This window comes from Hyposmocoma kahamanoa, unplaced genomic scaffold (assembly GCF_003589595.1).
Source record: "Hyposmocoma kahamanoa isolate Upper Pololo Valley unplaced genomic scaffold, ASM358959v1 210, whole genome shotgun sequence".
NCBI classification, from domain to species: domain Eukaryota; kingdom Metazoa; phylum Arthropoda; class Insecta; order Lepidoptera; family Cosmopterigidae; genus Hyposmocoma; species Hyposmocoma kahamanoa.
This window is the reverse complement of record NW_020653731.1, coordinates 3,100,220-3,119,235: the sequence shown is the minus strand read 5'-3', so window position 1 is coordinate 3,119,235 and position 19,016 is coordinate 3,100,220. Positions and strand designations below refer to the sequence as shown.

General features: G+C 36.5%; 1 protein-coding gene across 1 annotated transcript in view; it reads left to right on the top strand.

Annotated features, from left to right (window-relative positions):
* Positions 1-19,016, top strand: part of LOC113227444 (rho guanine nucleotide exchange factor 18) — a 54,875-nt gene that overhangs the window by 9,237 nt on the left and 26,622 nt on the right. Inside the window, exons 5-15 of the mRNA XM_026460371.1 lie at positions 663-729; positions 810-915; positions 1,607-1,680; positions 3,605-3,690; positions 11,218-11,274; positions 12,543-12,683; positions 14,074-14,170; positions 16,256-16,469; positions 16,815-16,933; positions 17,765-17,899; positions 18,556-18,710. Of these exons, the coding sequence (XP_026316156.1) occupies positions 663-729; positions 810-915; positions 1,607-1,680; positions 3,605-3,690; positions 11,218-11,274; positions 12,543-12,683; positions 14,074-14,170; positions 16,256-16,469; positions 16,815-16,933; positions 17,765-17,899; positions 18,556-18,710 (1,251 nt within the window). The remainder of the gene's footprint in view (positions 1-662; positions 730-809; positions 916-1,606; positions 1,681-3,604; positions 3,691-11,217; positions 11,275-12,542; positions 12,684-14,073; positions 14,171-16,255; positions 16,470-16,814; positions 16,934-17,764; positions 17,900-18,555; positions 18,711-19,016) is intronic.

The window sequence follows — 19,016 nt, the reverse complement described above, 5'->3', positions numbered from 1 at the left end:
GTAAAAAACACTCTTAAGGTGGTAAGTCCTGTACAGTCTACTAAGTACGCTACAATTCAATACATACTACAATGTTGGAAGTTAATTTTTTTAGGCAAACTGATGGGAGTGTGGACCCTTCTCCACTGCTATATTAATTATGATTAACAATATATAATTCAGTAATAACGTAGAACTATACAATGTAGTAAAAAAATAGTACCACTGGTCCATTGAATTATAATTGTTTTGACTAGTAAACTAGAGAGTTTCGTTTCAAACTAAAATAGTGGAAACGCGTTTGAAATATAACTCCTCAATATGTATTTCTAATATGAAATGAAACTATTTTTCTGGATTTGAATAGCGTATATTTGTTTTTTCAAACAAACCAACGTTTCGGGCCCTTAACAGGTACCATGGTCACGGTGGACTTTGTTGGCAGTCAATCATGACCATGGGTCCATAAAAATAGTTTCTTTTCCTATCTGTAACAATTGTGAAAACCTAAGAATTTGATGTGTATTTTTTAATTTAACAAATTTTTACCACATTCCAGTTTCACACGTAATAAATTTTTGCTAATGTTCTAGACATTTTTTTTTATCTGTTCATTACTTTAGACAAAACGCTATTGCCATTGTTCTTATAGAAATATAATAATAAACTTGTGTTCAAAACAGAGCAGCCTATGATCATCACGCAGAGAAACGACGAAAACGTGGCAGCTTATTCTTCCGTAAGAAGAAGGTATGTTCTCTTATCCATTATGAGTTGAAATATATTCATGGATCAGTTGATTACTAAAGCGTTAATAATACTTGGCACAGGACAAATCACGCAAAGCTGCGCACGCGTGGCAAGCGGCAGGCGGCAGCGGCGACTGCGATTGGTGTGGTCAGGCGCTTACAGACAAGCCCTCTCTCTATTGTGACAGTTAGTTTTTTTAATGTTATGCTAACAGTCAATCGAAGTCAGTACTTCTTTGTTTATTATGTGGGCAACGAAATAAATAAGAATCAAAGTACATTGATAAGCATTAAATATGATATTACAAAGTTCTACACCAGATTATATTCTATTTATAATAATAATCATCAAATTAAGAAAATACAATTCAATACAATTCATACTTTTAAAACATCTAAAAACTCAAAAAAAAAAAAAAATTAAAAATGTCACTTAAAATAAGTTTCATTTATGTCAAGCTCACCCTACGTGGCAATTTCGAGCCAATGGTTGTACATCGACGTGGTAGTCAGGCAAGGAAATAACTCTCGAATTAAGCCATCTCCATGTTATGTATGTCAAATATGTTGACACATCCATTGTAAACATTTTTTTACAATGATGTGTCAACATAAGGTTTACATTTAACTTTGGTTACATGAAATAAGTACAGTATAGTTGGAAATTATTGTAATAATTACGAACAGCAACCAAACTCGGTCTTGTCATAGGACGGAAAACTAAAGAAGGGATCTAGGTTGTTTTTTAAATTGCCCACTTAATACTAAGTAGTCAACCCTGAGAACACTGTATGAAACTTCTCCGATTTTGCTTTGCTTTATAACGTATCTGTGTATCGGTGAAAAAAAATTAAAAGATTGAATCCTATTTATTTCAGATTGTACAATGACGGTACATCAAAATATGTGCAAAGACTACATTGTTGAATGCAATAAGCCTAAGACGTCAAAGGTTAGTAATATAGGACAATACATTATAGTATGAATCACAATTAGATATCAAAAATATAAACAAGGAGATAACTGAGCTTAAAATCTTTTTTCTGGCTGTAATCTTATAGAACGTACTATAATTAACATTTTACCATATTGGTATATTTTTACTTAATTTAGTTTTTTTTATAACATCAAGTGACGGGACGAACAAGTCATGCGCCTCATGGTAAGCTACACGCCTGTCCATAACAGTTGCAGTGTCGCAAAGATCAATCGGTCCCGCGGGTGCAGAACCGGGGTTATGTGGGACTGTGCTGAACCCTAAAGAGGTCCAGACTGACCGCACTGAACCCCCGGAGTGTTCTTCCTTTCCGCTGTAGATGGGAGTACAGGTACGGTATTGCACCCGTCCGCGCCCCCACCTGCAGCTGGCCGCGCCCTGCGTAGCCCCTCCCCGAGAAGGGAGACACATCGGTCCCCCGACTCCGAATGTGAGGCTCGCCGAATATCAGACGAGCCTTCCATCTCGGGCCCCTCTATGCTGGGCAACGGACTCCCTCGAGTCCGCTACCTAGCGGTCATGAGTGGGCCAGGACATCATCCACTCAACTGAGAAGTTTAGTGGCTGCCTCCCCACCTCCTGCGGCGGATCTGTTGGCAGGCTCCGCCGCAACATCTAACGCGCATCCGCAGGGACTTTCTGAAGAGAGTCCCTGCGGCACAGGCATAGGGAGGCAAAGTCTCCTCCAACAATGATTCAATATCGTCTGTAAGCACAGGATCGTCAGCAATTCTCATCGCCCGTCTTTGAACCGCGTCGAAGGGTCCAAGCTGGCATGAGGAGCTCCTGCCTAAAGATGGTAGCAGTATTCCATGTGGGGACAGACTGTGACTTATAAAGTAGCAGTCTCTGCTCCGAAGTGAAATACCGCTTAGCCCCGTTGAGCACACCGAGCTTTTTGACGCCAGCTTGACTTTGCCATCTAAGTGACTACGGAACTGAACGTTATGAGAGATGTCGACACCAAGGATCCCGATGCTCTCCGAGATATTTAATAGCTTGTTCTGGAACTGGAGGTCTGCAGCAAATGGAGTCTTTTTAGCAGTGAACGCGCAAACTTGTGTCTTGATGGGGTTAAATTGGACTAAGTTTAGTCGTCTCCAATCAAAAATTATCTCCAGAGTTTTTTCTGTTTGTGACACAAGTTTTTTACGGCTCTCCTCTACGAAAGATCAAGGAGATTTAGCATGGCCAGTGTAGTATCAGTGGTATCCGCGTAACAGTGAATGCTATCGGTAGGCAGCATATTATTGAAGTGCAGCAAAAATAGTGTTGGAGACAGCACAGAAAACGATGCTGACATTACTGCTTGGCGGCAGAAATAGGTAAGGTTACTAATCACGCAGTATTATCCTGGACGAACTCTTTTACAAGGAGCTCTTCTGCTACTAAAACAGTTACGTTTAATACATGAATTATAATATAATGCTACATTTAAGGTCGTAAATAATTTTGTGACACTGGTAACACAGTGGGCATCAAAATCATTTTTTATGCCGCCATTTTGTCGTGTCTCTTCTTCGTTTCTCTTACTCGAATGTTTTCTTGTGTGTTAGTGCGTTTATTTAATTATTTTGTATTGTTGTTAATGTTTCTGTTTATTATTAATATTTTGTAATATATTATAATTGTAGAAAATGAGAACCTCCTCCTACTCAAATTATTATATTTTATTATAGTTAAAAATAGAAGGTATGGTACACCTGCGTTCACAATTTGACAATGACATTTCTTGGTTTACATTTCGGACATCTAATTATGATTCGTACTGATTGTTTTATTGCTTTCAATACACAAGATGTAAATTATCACTGTATGATACGACTTAAATATTAATCTGTGGGTACAAACATGTGTGATACATTGTTTTTTTTTATAGTCATCGGTCGGAAAATCATTGAGTGCAGCTAGCGGCAAAAGCAGTAAACGCAGCTCAGTGTCTGGCCAATCGCAGAACTCGAACAGGTAAGTCCATTTCCATTTAAAAAGGGACTCTAACAGAAGAAGTTGGAACTTAAACTTTTACAAACAATAAAACTCAGTGACTGGCACGTTTTAAAAATTAATCTATAAATGAATTTTAAAAAAATTGTACAGTGTTTTTCTGCACTAATTTGTGGCCATATGGTATATTTTCTCAAACAGAAGTTTATATTACATATCTTATTCGATTAATGATAGCATGGCAAAATAAGTCTCTTTATTTTTGCCTTTATTATTGACAATGAGTACATAATTGAAGAAAATTTTTTCGTTTTCCACATTTTAGTAATTCAGAAAATTAATCATATTGTTTTTATAAAAAAATATATTTCAAATTGAACCCTGTGTTACTAAAGATGAGGCTACGTTTTAGTGTAGAAATAAATAAATTAAAAACAAAAGTGTTTTGAATTTGTATGGCATATGTTTTGCAGCTTTTTTTTATTGGCAAGCCAAGGGTTGACTGGGGAGCGCCTTACGCTGATTGCATTTTGGATTTGTTTTGCGAGCCATCATAATGTGCAACAATTTTGTATGTTTGCAAGATTATTGGGTTAAAAAAGTGGTTTTAATTTTTTTTATTATCTCTATTGACAACTTATTATTACAATTCGCCTAAGAAATGCCTTAGGAAGCGATACATTTCATGTGTGCGGCCATCTTGTCCGTCATATTGAAATCTTTATCGAGTTCAGCGTATCCATAATGCATTTTGATGCGAAACAAAATGTCAGTTGGGGTTTTTTGAACTACTGTTGGTATTATTTAAATACCATATCAGTAGAGGTAATATAAAATTATTTCCAATCGTTTATTGTAAACAGAACTTTGTAAAATTGCAACAATTTTTTTTACGAATTATAGGTGGAACAAATGAGTGCCGAAAGGTATTTTATGATTTAATTATAAGAAGATACACAAGTATGTGACACGGCGGTTTTACATAGTTATTATTCTACTCTTATTAAAAAACTACACGTTTTTTTTATAATTTCCTCTTTTTGCTATGTTCCATTGCTATCTTTTCTTAATATCTTCTAAAATTTTTTTAGGTTTCCTGTTTTGGTTTTATTCTAAGCTATATTAGGTTTTTTGTGTTTACAATTTTTTACAAACAATTGGTTCCGGTGAGCAAAAATGTCTTCTTATAAAGCAAATCATATTTTGGGGCGGTTGAGGTGCCATTTTCAGAATTAAAACTCCATAATTTTCTTTTCTTTAAAAGATCTTAACTGTAATACACCATGTATTACAGTTTTGTTATAATTATTATATTACAAAATTTTCTTATAAATACGCTGAGGCCTCATTTTAATAAAAGCTGTTTAATGTAAAAAAGGTTTTTGAGAACAATTATTTTGGTGAATAACAATGAAAATCCAAGATGTTACTAGCAACAAATGGAATCTTAACAAAATGTAAAAAAAAAAACGAAATGCCACCTCAACACATCCAATCACGTCATAGCGTCCAAAATCTAACACGCACACTAGTACAATCGTGTGTTCGTATTTCGCGCACACAGCAAGAAGTCCGGATGCTACTCGCCGTGGCGGCGCGTCGCAACCAAACTCGGCGTCCAGTAAGTCGCGTGAATGCTGCGAAATCGCGCTGCCTCTTTCTTTCTTACATCATACATACATACATCCATCGTCTCGTTCTGTCTCTTTCTCTCCTCGTGATCACCATTGCGCGTATGATGTCCTGGTACTCGAGACGTATGGTTAGGTTAATTTTTTAAAATTTTTTTTTCAGTCAGTTGTGATTACGTTTGGATCGTTTGAAATATTTATTGAATTGGTCGATTTTTGAAGTTGTTGCATGAGTTATTTTTTACGTTTGTTATTGTTTTCGAATGTTCCTTATTAATTTACTTACGTTTTATTTCGACGTTCAAAGTAAATAGAGCTAGGGTTTTAAAGTGTGAAATTTTGCATTTATTAAATACACGAGACAGAAAATATTGCCGTCTCGTCCACAAAAATACGATCGCTCTTATACACTTTTAAGTACAGGTCAGTTAGAATCAGTACGTCTGTTTCATGGGATGTCTCTATCCATGATACTGAACAACAAATTTTACAGAATTGGTTGTTTGTTTAAATTCAAAATTAAACTATTTCATATCTTTGCAAATTACACTTAAAATCGTCATATTGATTAAACACTATTATTACTCATTCGTACGGTAACTCCTCTAAGAAAAACGAGTGAAAAAACCAGGGGTGCTCTTTGCAAATAGAAATTTGGTCATATATATCATTTACATCTAATTGTTTAGAACACAATAGGTAGAAATAGCCTCTGCTAAATGGATAACTCCCATGGGTTACTGTCATATAATTAAGCAGAAGCTGTCTAAAAATCGTTTGTGTAAAGTTTTTGTTTCGCAAGTACTTTAAACATTGTAAAAAGCAAATTTTAAATATCAACTGAAATCGTAATATCAGATAATCATAATACCTCCCCTTGAAATCCCGGAATGATTAAAAATAATATAAATATAATAAAAGGTAAATAACAATATTATTATAAATCTATTTTATCCGATGGATTTCTCTAAGCAACTTTGTTCATCATGTAGTTCCCTAAAAATCCGCTAAATAGCATTGACTCATTTAAGTCGTAAGATTTTCTCTCGAATGGTGACTACCTCGGGCGAATTTTCATTATGGTAGAGTCAACCAGTATACACAAAATGACAGTCCTCTCCTGCAGCTCGCCCTTCTGGTGGAAGTGTCCAATATCGTCTTGAGTCGAGGTCCGTGCCCACCTGGGTGCCCTCAGCCTTCTGCTCGTCCTTTTGTCCGGTGGTGTAGCCAAAACCATCAGATAATACCGATGCGTTTCTATCAAAAAAAGATTATGGTAGAAAAACATCGATACTATCGATCCGTTTCTAGGAGTTGAGTCCGACTGCTTGGAAATATCTGATAGTTTAAACTTTTTGTGTTGATGAGTACCGTCGGTTCCAATTAACATGGCTGGCACGTGGTAAAATCTATTACATAAAACTTGGAAGAACAGACTGGAAGTTTTTTACTCAAATTAGTGGCGACATCCAAATGTCGAAGAATCTCCTCTATTTATTAATATTTGTACAGTAAGCGCCCAGTTACACGAGAAGAAAGTTTTCACGCGGCGACCGACTAGTCACCACGCCTTCGTGTACATTAATGGCGAATCTGATTCCATTTATTATGCAACAACATTTAAATTCCTCTCAATAAAAGTACACCGGGCCGCCGCCAGGCCGCCGCGCAGATCAAATTCAAGCCAGACTAGCCCGCGTGCCCCGAACGCTCATTTAAATTAAAACGTAAAAGCTAAACATGTAGAGCGTATTTTGCCATGACAGTTAGACGCACGCGATCGCTGCGCGGCGGCAACGCGGATTCCGCTCTTAGACCGCGCGGCGGCCGCGCGAGGTGTGCGCGGTGAAATTCGTGTCGAATAAAAGCGCCCTAATAAAACTTTTCTTTTAAATACTTTCGGTATTTCAGAGGGAGGTCGTACCCACTCTGTATATATTACCGTACAAGTTTAGGTAAATTACATTCTGCCTACTATCTCTGCTTATTGTAAACGCTTATACCTTGCCACTAAAAGAATATGTGACAATGACTGTCAAGAATAGGCACAGTTCAAAGAGTTGCCTCGTGAAATTCTAAATGAAATTTTGAACTATACTTGGTTTTATTTTCTTTATAAAAGACCACTTGATAATCGTATACTTGCCTTAAATAAGCGAGGACGTGGTCGCTTCAAGGTAATCGTACTGGATGGGGTATTCATTTTAGTATATTGTGACAAGATCATTTACTAAGTTAGGTGATTTCATCAACACACAAATACTGTTGTCAAATCATTCACACGCCTTACTTGTGTATCTTTCTATCTTGAAATAGATTTCTACTATCGTAGTTACCAAGTAATAACGTTTTATGTTTCGCTCGATATCTATTTACGGTTGTCTATTCAAGGTAACATTGTAGATTGAGATACAAGTATAAAGTTTACATAGTATAGGGGTTCAAATCGGAATAATAATAACAATATTTAATTTTTTAGGCCTTGGGAGAGGTGAGAGTCTAAAATAGATATCCAAAATAATAATAATAAAGATAAAGTATATTTGTCCTTATTGTTCTTTCCACAACAGGCTTCATGGGTTTTACAGAAACCCTTCTACATTACATAATGTATTAACATTATACATGATGAATTGTCAGAAAGTTCATGCAATAGGAAGAGGACGAAGTGGGCTCTTATTGCACACCTTCCACATAAATACACACCATACTGCATTTATTTGATTTCGGTCTGGAAGGATGGTTAAACCAGCCAACGGCTGAGATAAAAATCGGAAAATAATAATAATAATGTGCCAGGTGACCACACTAAACACTTGTTCTCTTTAAATCTGTGTTAACAGGTCTGGTACTATATATAGCAACTAGGGCACTATCTGGAACACTCAGACCAGAACCAATTTCGAACAGTTTATTTTCCAAATTGGTCCTATCGGGAATTAAGCCCGGACCCTCCTTCACCAGACACCTCCGAACCTTGGGTAATTAGATATAATATCTAATTATTATAAAATACGTGTTTCCTGTTACTGTATAAACGATAAAACGTTTACCCTGGTTCTGAAAAACCAGAGTATTTAGAAACACGAATTAGGGCTCGTTCCCATTATGTCGTGACGACAGATAGTCGTGCAGTTAAAAGTGTCGTGGCATGTATATTTAAATAGAGTTGTTCACACTTAGGACAACACGATTAACTGTCGTTCACGACTTTTTTGATGTTACGACAACTGACACTGTCCAGCGATAAAATAAACGTCCACGACACAGTCACGACAGATAGTCATGATATGGGAACAGGCTAGACGCGACAGTCGTCCAACGATAAATAAAACGTTACGACATTACGGGAACGCGCCCTTAGAGAAAATTAAATATTCTTTGTTTTTCTCTTAATAATTAACAATTTATTACGGAGTATACACGGGTTGTAATAAAATAGTGTAGTCTAATTTTGGGACACAACCTTATCAGTGAAATGGAAGAATCTTTGCCAGAAATAAAAAGAAAGATTGTATATTCAAATTTGTCCTTACTATACAAAATGTGCAGAAAGTATTTTTTTATTACTATAATGCTAAGACAAATTTTTGTTTACGCAATTCAAGTTACCTTTGAATAAACTAACCACTTTTCTATCGACTCGAAATAAACTTAATTGTTGTTTTAGGATTCTTCTTTTTGTATTTTCGGACATCGTTGTCGGTCCATTGCATGCGTTTAATTTTTGTGACGTCATTTAACAGTTTCGCTTCTTTTTATTATTTAGGCTTTTGCTGATGATGTGTTAGGTACCACCTGTACCGAAGCTCTGTAACGTATATAATGTAAGTAAAACGTTCATAATATGGCCGTGACTTTGAATGTATAGCTATATATAACTTCTTATTCGTACCCTTCAGAGTTGAAATCTAAGATCCGTGACATCCCAGAAAATTGTTTCCAAAACGTTCGTGGATCGACTGGGAAACCCAAGGACGCAAGCTATGCCCAATGTACTACTAGCATAGTCAATGAGGGAAAGCTGCGTGCATTTAGGGCGATTTTATTAATTTACTCTAGCCATATTATTGTCTCGTATTATTTTAATTCAAAATCTCCTCAGTTGACATTTAAACATTGAGGTCAAACTTATAACAACCGTGGCATAGCGCTGTTATTTTAGATTCGAACGTTATTGGTTACTGTGGAACTAAACATCACAAAAGTTACAAATAAATTTTTTAACGACTTCAAAAAAGGAGGAGGTTCTCAAATTCGACTGTATTTTTTTTGTATGTTACGCGATGACACTGGCATTCGTGAACCGATTATGATGATCCTTTTTATGGAAAGAGAGTACCTCACTGGTGGTCCGTTTTAAATTTGAAGAAAATATTCCACCTCTAAGGTTGGCACCTCTAAGGGGATGAATGACTTTTGAGGTCGGTTTTTCTCGTACTCTGTTTTGAGATTATTTAGGTAAAATTTTCAATATAAAAATAATTATGAAAAAGTGTACAGCTTACATTAGGCTCTATAATATTATACATCCCATGAAATATAGTACTTAGTATATAACCGTCTAGAATACAGTGTTAAAATGTAGCATTTGGTAAGAAATATGTAGACATACATATATCACGCCTGTTTCCCACTGGGGTAAACAGACACTATGAACCTCCATCTGCTACACTCCTCTGGTATATACAGTTACATAATTTCGGTATGAGGGTAACTTCACTATTATAATATTATTTTCCAGTAGGTTTAGTTCTTATGTCTGAAAAAGTTTAATTTTGCAATACTAACAATATTGCTGTCTCCTTTATACTATGTAGAATATTTGTTTAAGCAAGTCCGTGCCGAAGGTAGAGGTGGCGTATTGTTCACTATCCATTCTGTTACACCGACAAGTTCTATTTGTGGGATATTCAGAGCTACGGAGTGAGTCAGCAGGTGGAATTTTTCTTTATAATAACAAAAATAATAAACTAGTGGACTATTTTCACAAAAAATACATATTTACTTCTTAACAAGTGACGGGACGAATAAGTCGTTAGCCTGGTGGTAAGCGACACACCTATCCATGACAGTTGTAGAACCGCTCGGAGCTTTAAATCGCAAAGATCTGAGGGGTACTCCCACTGCGCCCGTCACCCTGAGACATAAGTTGACGAGTCCCATGTGCCTGTAATTTCACCAGTATAGCACCCTTACCCTTCATAACCGGAACGCAGTAATGCTCACATTACTGCTTGGCGGCAGAAATAGGTAAGGAAACTCTACTGAATATAGTTATAGTAAAATATCATTATAGTAAAAAACATTATGATATTCAATAAAAACAAAATATTTATGGGGAAGCGTATATATCAAAATTTTTAGCTTTTAACTAAAATGAAAGGTTTCAATAATAAGAAAAGAGATTTTTGTGAATTTTGGTTTGTCTGAACTTCCATTACCATGTATATCTCTAATCGACTTTACTTCATTATATACCACAAAAATTAGCACCAGCTGAGTCATAGACTGTTGCACTGCTATCGCCCCCTTGCGCTACCTAAGGCATAGACTTCTTTGAACAGTTAAATTAATACAGGTTGAAAAAGGTGCTAGTAATTTAGTCTTGTTAAATTAAAATCAAAAGGACACTTATTTTATATAAATTTACAAATTAAAAACAGTGTATTAGTATATTTTTTTTACTATTATTTCGAAAATGGTTACTAAATATAATCTTATTTACATGTATGTAAAAACTACCATAGGCAAAAATTACCTTAAAATGTTTTTCTTCTTCGCCAAACCCCTTCAAAATCTCATTTGTACGTCGATTGAATTTGCCCCCGTTTCTTTTTCATGTTATAACACCGATTGTTCAGTGTTGCCATAACCGACTGCTTATTTAAATGTGACAGTTGACTTATTTTTTCAGCACGAGCGTGTACAACGATGAAAAGGATGGATCAGATCATAAACACGACCAAAGCAAGTAAGTACTGTAATGTCGATCTTATTAAAAGCCATCAAGACACTGAAAAGAAGTTCATTATTAACCGTTATTGAACAAACGGCAGAATACAAAAGACATAATTACTATTACACCATATTTATTACCAAACTATTCACGTACAAGAGCTGACGTCACCGAAACATTCCTTGCTTTAAATAGTTCTGAGACCATAATTTAGGAAAAAATTGAAAAACAGTCGATGATCCCTACTACCGTGTCAAACCAATGCACTGTAATATCAATAACACCATTGTGAAAAATTACTGCAACAAGGATTGTTCGGTTTTTTGTAATTTTTTAGTTTAATAACACAAAAAATGTATTTCAATTACTTTGTCTATTATACTTTGCAAAATAAGTTTTTTTTCTATGTTAAAAACCAATACATTTGTTTTGCATTGATAATTGCTTAAATATTCTTGTTGTAAAGAAATTACAAAACACTATACTAGTATAGATTACAGTTTTTTGGTTTGACACGCTAGTCTAGCGGTATAACCCAGAACATTCAAATTTTATATTCAAGCAATTATAACACTTCAATGGTAGGGGACTCGGAAGCAACTACGGGGCGTTGATGTGTCCGGGGGCGCTAACGCATTAAAAAAAAAAAACTTAATTATGTATATAAACTACACTACATATTTTTTTCCTTGTGATTTTTTTGTGTTAAGTTAATATAAAAAAATACGTGTTTTCGATTATTTTTTTTGGGCTTAAGTCTAATCTTGCTTAAGTGGGCGGTGAGGCTAAAAGTTTGGGAACCTATGCTCTAAGATATTTTTTTAGGATATCAAGTGACGGGACGAACAAACAGCCTGGTGGTAAGCGACAGTGGCAGTGCCACTTAGAATTTTAAATCGCAAAGATGTGAGTGGCTTTGCCACTGCACCCGTCACCCTGAGACATAAGTTGACAAGTCCCATGTGCCTGTAATTTCACCAGCACCCATAGCTCTTCAAAACTGGAACGCAATAACATTTATATTGTCAATGTTGATTGTTGCGAGGTCAATGTAAGGACTTCTAATTTATCCATTGAGTTGTACAAACCTCTAATGCTCAAATTTTCTTCATCGTATAAGCATTTCAGAATCAACCGAATTTGCATTTTAGTCGAATAGATTCGGTCAGTGGCATAATAATAATAATTGGGGCCAAATTTTGTAGACAAATTTCTACATAGGCTTCTCAAATTACTTATGAAAATTTACAATAAGAGTTTTAAACATTTACATAATTTTTTAGTGCATCAGACGACGCAGGCGTGACAGAATGGCCGGAGGTATACCTGACTCCTGAACAGCTAGGCGAGGAAGCCAAGATACTCGGTCTGGGGGCTTCAGAACCTGACACGTGGGCCGCTGGAGCTCCGAAGGGTCTTGCCAAGTAAGCAAAATTTTATACTTAGTATGTGGAACGAAAACCTTTGGTAGAAAACTAACTTGTGTTTCTAAAACCTTTGGTAGAATACTAACTTGTGTTTCTATCGTAATTTTTTATGAACATAAGAAACATTACGCACTTTTAGAAATGTGTATATCGCGATATACGAGTAATTGTAACATAAGCTAACCAATAGAATTGTTTTATTTTTCTTGTATGTAAAGAATCACAAATTTTTTGTAGCACATTAAAAATATCTGGTTTTGATTTCGAGTAGTACCGATATGGAAACATTTTAATTTGGGCGTAACTGTTTTATGTTTTGTATATGTATGAATAAAGTTGAGTGATAGAGTGAATAATACAATAATACGTAGAAAATGTGACTTGAAAGAGGTAGAAGAGTAGTGACTAGAATAGTAAAAGGAATATTGAGGTGGTTTGGGCATGTAGAGCGGATGGATGTAAGATGAACATCGGGTATTTAACCAGAAATAGAGAGGAAATAAGCGCCATCCAACCCTAGCAACTCATCAGGTAAATTGGACCTTATATCACTTTTAAATATCAACTCTCGTTTGCGCTGACATAACAAATTAGAAAACTGAAACAGTACATCGCCAACAACTGACCTGTGTGTACGTTTCGGTATATTTCAAAATATTCTGTATTTATTGTAATAAAGATAATACCCTAACAATGGCGGCTTATCCATTCGGTGGTGTGGGAAAAACAGCAAAACATCTAATTACAAAACAAACGAAATCACATTTCATCGGTAATTAAATATTAGATATGTAATTTTGCAATTTACGTCCATCATAGCAAAGCTCAAGTCAGACTCGTCGTTTTGAAGTGAAACAATTGACGACACCCGTCAATCGTTTTGAATTCGGGCTGGCCAAACAGAGCGCAATTGTCACCGTAATGATTTGGCAGAATAGTTTCCAGACAAATTAAATGACATTTCGTCTCTATTTCTCGATGAAGAAGAATTACCAAACGGATTTATCATGCGAATGTGGATGCAAGGGTTTAAGAAGACGTCACAGAGGGACTTACATTGACCAGATCAGTGATGTCCTCAAAAAAGCTGGAGTCCCAAGTGACAAGAATAAAAGAAATGGTATAAAAAGAGTAGTTGATGTATGTGAGGCTCGAAAGTTGTGTCAGGATAGAGTAAGATAGCGTTCCATGGTCTCTGCCTAACCCTCCAAGGGCGTGTGCTTATATGTATGTATGTTTTATTTATACATAATATTTAGTTATAAATTTATAAAGGAGTATATATATGTGTGTTTGTACATATATATTGCTTATATATCGTCCAAGAATTCCTCACGATGTTTTCCTTCGGCGTAAAACTCATTACTGTACATTTTTTAATTTTCAGACACCTTGGAGATAGAGAAACAAAACGCCAAGAGCACATATACGAGCTCATATTGACTGAGAAACACCATTGTCTTACAATAAGGCTCATGCAAAAGGTATGTTTAGGACGTTATCAAATTAGCAAATGTTGGAAAGAATATAAACCGAACAGTTGAAATAGTTAGTTCGTCACACGATGGCACTAATATAAACCTTTTTATATTGATCGTTTTAACCTAGGATGGCACCGTTGAGGTGTTAGAGTCAAAATAAATCTCAAGTTACCAATTCAATCTGTGTCTTTTTACTCATAATCTATCAGTAAACAAACAATCGATAATTTTAAAAGACGACCAAGGTATCCGAAATAGTTCAGCCGTAACAGCGTGATTGAAATGTAGAAGTTTTTTTTTAATAATACTAAGTGACGGGACGAACAAGTCGTGTGCCTGGTGGAAAGCGACACGCCTGTCCCTAACAGTTGCAGATGTTTAAATTACACCCTGAGACATAATTTGACAAATTCCATGTGGCTATTTCACCAGCACCCTTTATACCCTTCGAAACCGGAACGCAATAAATTTTACATTACTGCTAGTGGCAGAAATAGGTAAGGTGTGTACTTCTATGGACGAACTCTTTCACAAGCTCTAATGCTACTAAAAGTATTGTGCAATATATAATACATAGTTATGGTATAGTACATATTTTGTAGTTGAGTTATATTTACCCCAGCCGGTTAAGAGCTTAAGGTAAATTTAAAGATTTTTCAAGTGACATTGACTTTCAACCTTTCTGCTCAGTGTTGCTGTTTCAGCTACTTTATCAGCTAAATGGCAACACTAAACATTTTACAACAAATTAGGAGAAACTGTGATTTAAATGGCAATACTGAGTCGGAAATACGGAATATGTTTCAACCAGCTCTTATACAGTTCAGCATTTAGGTTTGACTGCACACTAACAACTTACTTGAATTCCAAAGCAGTGATTGTCCTGCCCAGCAGTAAATAGTTCCAACGTTATGACCATGCATCTCATATACGACCCACGGCTCAGGTCCCCTCTAAATCGGAAGAAAGATAATATATTTTCGTAGCAGTAGAGTTCCTTGTGAAAGAGTTTATCCAGGGTAGTACTATCAGCTTACCTATTTCTGTCGCCAAGCCTGTGTTCCGGTTTTGAAGGATAATAAGGGTGCTGGTGAAATTGGGTGATTTATCTGTCTGGATTTTATTAAGTGTTTTCTTGAAGTAAAACAAAAGAAGAAAAACAATCTAATGAGGTTGATATGTTCAATGACGATCAAAGCCCTTATATAAACAAAAAGTATAAAAAAAAATTATCACACTTTTGTTTCTATAAATAATCTCAGAAATAATATTTCTATTAAATATCGCTCTGCCGAAATAATAATTTAAAGATAGGGTCAAAAACTTGTTTTGCCTTTCTTCAAGTATACACTACTACCTCACCTTGATTTCATCCAACGTAGGGCTGTCGTATTGCCGATGATCCTAAACTCGTAGACGGTATGGAGCCCCTTAGCCTACGGAGAGACGTTGGTTCTCTGTGTGTGTTCTACCGTCTTTATAATGGGGAGTGCTGTGAAGAACTTTTCGAACTGATGCCACCGTCTCGTTTCCAGTATCGCACCTCCCGCCAAAGGAGTAGAGTCCATCACCACATCTTAGATGCCTGGTTCTTGATGCTTCGTTCCTTCCTCGCACCTACAAGATGTAGAATGAATGAAATTTTCCCCTTGAAGTATTTCCTTTGCGCTGTGACATGGGGTTCTTCAAAAAGCGTGTTTACAGAGCTCTCAAAGACTGTCTACGTATAGGCAGTTCATCTGATGTTGCAAATGTCCATGGTCGACGATGATCACCTCCCATGAAGTGGCTCGTCTGCTCGTTTGCCTCCTTCTTTACATAAAAATAAAAGTTCACCTTGGCGATGAATAAAAATACGTGTTTTTGTAACTGATCTTGAAGGATCCGGCTCAGTCATTTTCTCAAACAAAAATTAAATTGCGTTGCGACTTGAGTAAGCGATCGGTTAGCTTACAATCATTAAGGACAGCACTACACTGCGGGCGTATGAGGTGCTCTCAGTATTTACTTCAGACCCCGACTGCATTTAACTCGGGCGCTTGCTATGTCAACCGTATGTTGGTTCACCATTCTTATTTCTCCTTACAGATGTTCGTGGAAGGCATGTTGCGCTTTGCGGGTGTATCTGCCGCTCAAGTCTCGCGAATGTTCCCCCGAATAGACGAACTGTGGACCCTCCACGCGTCTCTGTTGACCAAATTGCGGAATCGCCAAAGGGCCTCACCCCAGGTCGCGTCTGTAGCTGATATATTGGCTGATACTTTTGCGCCGCCTGCTATGAATAAGCTTAAGGCTGCTTACGGTGAGTTTTTATAGAATACGAGATTATGTATCGGAGTTTCACGCTTCAATCTTAAGACTCATAAAAATTCATCATCATCGTTCGACGCCTTCGACTAAGCAAGAAATTATAAACAAAAGGAAGAAAATACATTTATTTGACTACCACAAATGACACGAATGATTACGAAGTAAACTCAAAGTGTAATTTAATTTCTTGCTTGAACTTAGACAATATTCGTTTTGTAAACACGAAAAAGTACATTAGCTCGCCGTTTTTGCTTAGTTAAATTTAAAATTAGTTTTATAAATCTCATCCTAAATATACCGGTTGTGTTAAGCAATGTTTGTCCTAATTGACCGACAGGCGAGTTCTGCTCGCGGCACCGCGACGCCGTGGAGGTGTTCAAGGAGTGCTGTACCCGTGAGCCGCGCCTGGCGCGCTTCATCCGCAAGTGCCAGCAGAACCCGTTGCTGCGCAAGAAGGTACCCCTTCCTCCTCATATTTTGACAGACTATAACGTGCTCTACGTGTACAGGGTAACCATAAATTAAGGCTATCAGCGCAAAAGTGGTGTAAAGAAATAGAGAGCGCGCTGCCTGCGTGGCGGGCTTAAATACAGCTGTCCTCTCCTTTCCCTCCATCGAGTGGCTTGATGTTGCAGGTCACGCTCACTAGACTGGGATTTTCTCATATTTGGATGCTATTTTCATGTAAAAAATAATTATTATTATATATTGATCATATTATGATTACTATGATATAAAAGTAAATAAAAAAGTCTATAATGCTTTTCATGGGGTTACACCACTTTTGCGCCGATAGCCTCAATTTACAATGATTGTTTTCACTGACGCTTCACAGTTTAATATGGCACATTGTACAGTGCCCCTAGTGATCACAAGAAGTAACATTTTAAAAATTAATTTAAAAATATTTTGCGCGGTCCGTAACAGCAATTAGCGTCGTAAAGTAATGGTGAAACGCTAGCAAGAAAAGTTGGTCCGTAGTCTTGATATACTAAAGCCATATGTGATTGTATGTTAAAAATGATTTTATCACATAAACGTCATGGAAATAACAAGGAATTTAACAAATTGTGAAATTTTGCAATTGTCTATTTAAGCACAAAAAGGTTATCGGCTAATTTCATTGGTGGAATCTTTAACCTCTCTCCTGAAAAGTTGTAATTTTTCAGTAGCCTTATTACACTACGAGTGCGTATTCTTTCGAAATCAAATAGATCTTATTCTCCTAAAGTTAGCATCTTTATTCCCTTTTGTAAATAAAATTTTGTTAAATATATTTCTTTCCAGGGCGTACCTGAATGCGTACTGTTCGTAGCTCAGAGGCTCACGAAGTACCCTCTACTATTAGAGCCACTCCTCAAAACAGCAGGCGACGACATGGCTGAAAGGGAGTTGCTGCAGAGAGCGCTATGCGGCGTCAAGGTAAGCACAGTGTACAACTTGGAACCGACTTCAAAACAAAAGGAAAGTTTCTTAATTCGACTAGATACAATACAACGTATGTTACATTATTAATTAACTGTCTCCGTGGCAGAACGATTACCATACTGGTTTGCCACGCGGAGGTCCCGGGTTCGATTCCCGGACCGGGAGTTGTATGGCCTACATTTATTTCTCTCGTGAGTTTGGGTGTAACTTGTGGTGTTCTATGTGTGTATCCATTCTATGAGTGTGCGTTGTTGTTAATTCAGATCTCATCTTAGTAATAAAAAAATCTGCCTTTAGATGGTATCGAATTGGAGATAGATGGGGAGCACGATTCTTACTTTTAGTACCAGTTACATATTTCTACCGCCAAGCACTAATGTGAGCATTACTGCGATCAGGTTTTGAAGAGCAGAGTGCTGGCAAAATTACTAGCACATAGGCCTTGTCTACTTATGTCTCAGGGTAACGGGCGCAGTGGCAGTACCCTTCAGATATATGTGATTTAAAGCTCTGAGTGGCACTGCAATTGTCATAAATAGACGTTTCGCTTACCACCAGGCGCACGACTTGTTCTTGCTAACTAATATCATTAAAAAAATGTTAATGTGATTAATTTTATTTTTATTTCCTAATTCAATAAATATTGACAGGAAATCCTTGTAGACGTCGACAACCAAGTAGCAGCAAAAGAACGCGAGGATAGGAAACTGGAGATTTACCACAGAATCGACGCGAAGTCATTCGCATTATTCCGTGGACGCAAGTTTAAGAAGAGCGACATCTTGCAAGGGAACAGGAGTTTGAAGTAAGTCTGTTTGTTATATTTAGGACATTTAAAATGTCATAAGATTGTATAACTAACTGCACAGCTCACAATTGGGTGATATGCATACAATTAGGCCTTTATGGCTTTTTATTTTTAATTAATTATCTATATAAAAAAAACATAAATGTAATTTTGAATTTCATTAACTTCAATAATGTATTTATTACTTAATATTTTTAAGTGTTTACATGTAATTCGCTGTGCATTAAATTTAACACCACAAATCAGTATACCTTGTAAATAAGTCACAATGTAATAGTGTTGGTAAACCAAATATATCAATAA